A 1,744-nucleotide genomic window follows, 5' to 3' on the forward strand; every position below is an offset into this window, starting at 1 on the left:
GCTCCGATCCCCGTGTGCACTTGCAAATTGTTGGAGACTTCTATACAGATCTAACGCCGAGGAGAGCGGGGCCCTCTGTGGGTTCCAAGCAGGTTTTGGGGTTTTCTTTCTGGTGTGAGGTGGGCTGTATGGGGCAGCACCCCGCTTGTCCCTTGGAAAAGGGTCGTACTTTCCTGCAGTAATGTATCCCGGACCTTTTGTGTTGGGGCAGGGGATGAGCATCCTAGCAAGGAAAGATTAGGGCTTGTAAATTTAAACTCCCAATTTACACAGAAAGTATGGCGGCTTGGAGATTTGTCAGGATGTCTCTCTCCTTCCGGGCCTACACCAGGTTTTGGAAGAATGCCCAGGAGATTCAATTCGCTGTTTTGGTTTAGAGCAGCTTTGATCTTGTCGTTCACGCCCTTTCAACCCTAGTAATTGCTGAGAAGATCAATTGATGCTGATCCCAGGCTTGGGGCTGTCTGTCCTAGAGGTTGGCTGCATCCCTGGAGCCCGTCTGGGGCTGTTGACTAACCCGCTTGTCTTTTCCTTTTTCCCTGTTAGCCGCAGCGGTGGAGTCTGAGGCCATGCGCAGCAGCAGCTCCAAGAGTGGAGTCTTCCTGGCTCCAGCGGCCCGAGGTTCTGATGCTGACGCTTGCCAGATGCTCACCAGAGCTCAACTGGGCCAGGATCCCCCACAAAGAACAGTCTTAGGGGTGCTAACTGAGAATGGGCAGTTCAGGAGGACCTGTGGCCAGGTAATGACTCGGAAGCGCTGGAAAGGTGTTTGGGAAGACTCGTTCTCCTGTCGTGGTGTAGGAGGTGCTTTTCTCTGCAGTTGTACTCAGAACTCCTCTTGAGCATTATTACAACCTTGGACTCTGTAAAGAAATTGATTTTTAGAGACCATCGACTGGAGTGGTCCCTTTTGAACTAGAAATAGTTATTAATTTTCTTTTGTTATTTTTCCAATATCAAGGAAATAGATCTAGAAACTGTTTAGAGTAAGCCCATGTAATTTAAGTGCTGGACTAAAGGAAATACGAATACCATGGAACTGGAGTTCTTGCAGGGCAGACTAATGTACGTTGTACCTGCAGCAATCCTGAATAACCTTTGCCATACTCACTGGGATAGTGCTAGAATCAGGGTTGGATCAGACTAGACAGATTACTCCAGAAAAGGTGTTTGAAAGCAGACATCTCGCCATTCCTGACTGAACAGTTAGGCCAACTGGTAATGGGACTTCAAATATTGGTTATATGAGCTTAAGGGATCATAGGTACCTTCCTTAACAGATTGAAATAAATTCAGATGCTTGGATGGAAATGAATTTTAAAATAGAGAAAGTTTCCTTGAGCCTATTATTAGCCAAGCCCCTCATGATGATGTTGTAAGCCTATATTTTGCACATTTATAGCGTACCAACGGTAGCAATAACCCAGTGAAATTAGTAGAACAGATATCCTTCCCATTTTATAGGTGAGAAAAGTTAAGAGATTTAACTCCTGATTTGACTCCTTCTACCCCCGCCAAAAAAAAAAAAAAAAAAAAAAAAGGTTATGGCAAAGGCTAAATTCAAGTTATCTGCCTTGGGTGGAATCTAGTCAGCAGGGGGAAAATACCCAAAATTGATCTGTTCGAAGTTTCGGAGAAAAAAATTTTTTTTCAATTGTCAGAAGGAGTGTGCTTTGGGAACCAGCAGTTAGCGTAATGGCTATGTTGCTGGACTCCCACGTAGTCGACCGCCGTTCGCGTCCTG

At 45.6% G+C, this 1,744-nt stretch overlaps 1 protein-coding gene across 2 annotated transcripts in view; it reads left to right on the top strand.

Moving 5' to 3' along the window:
* CCNA1 (cyclin A1) overlaps positions 1-1,744 on the top strand; it is a 13,311-nt gene that overhangs the window by 262 nt on the left and 11,305 nt on the right. Inside the window, exons 1-2 of one of the 2 annotated variants that reach the window (XM_006154179.3) lie at positions 7-77; positions 547-740. In XM_006154179.3, coding sequence (XP_006154241.1) covers positions 570-740 — 171 coding nt within the window. In that variant the 5' untranslated portion in view covers positions 7-77; positions 547-569. Of the gene's footprint in view, positions 1-6; positions 78-546; positions 741-1,744 lie in introns of those variants that run through there. The other variant, XM_006154180.2, reaches the window with a different exon arrangement.

The sequence above is a fragment of the Tupaia chinensis genome, unplaced genomic scaffold (genome assembly GCF_000334495.1).
Source record: "Tupaia chinensis unplaced genomic scaffold, TupChi_1.0 Scaffold000402_1, whole genome shotgun sequence".
Taxonomy (NCBI): domain Eukaryota; kingdom Metazoa; phylum Chordata; class Mammalia; order Scandentia; family Tupaiidae; genus Tupaia; species Tupaia belangeri.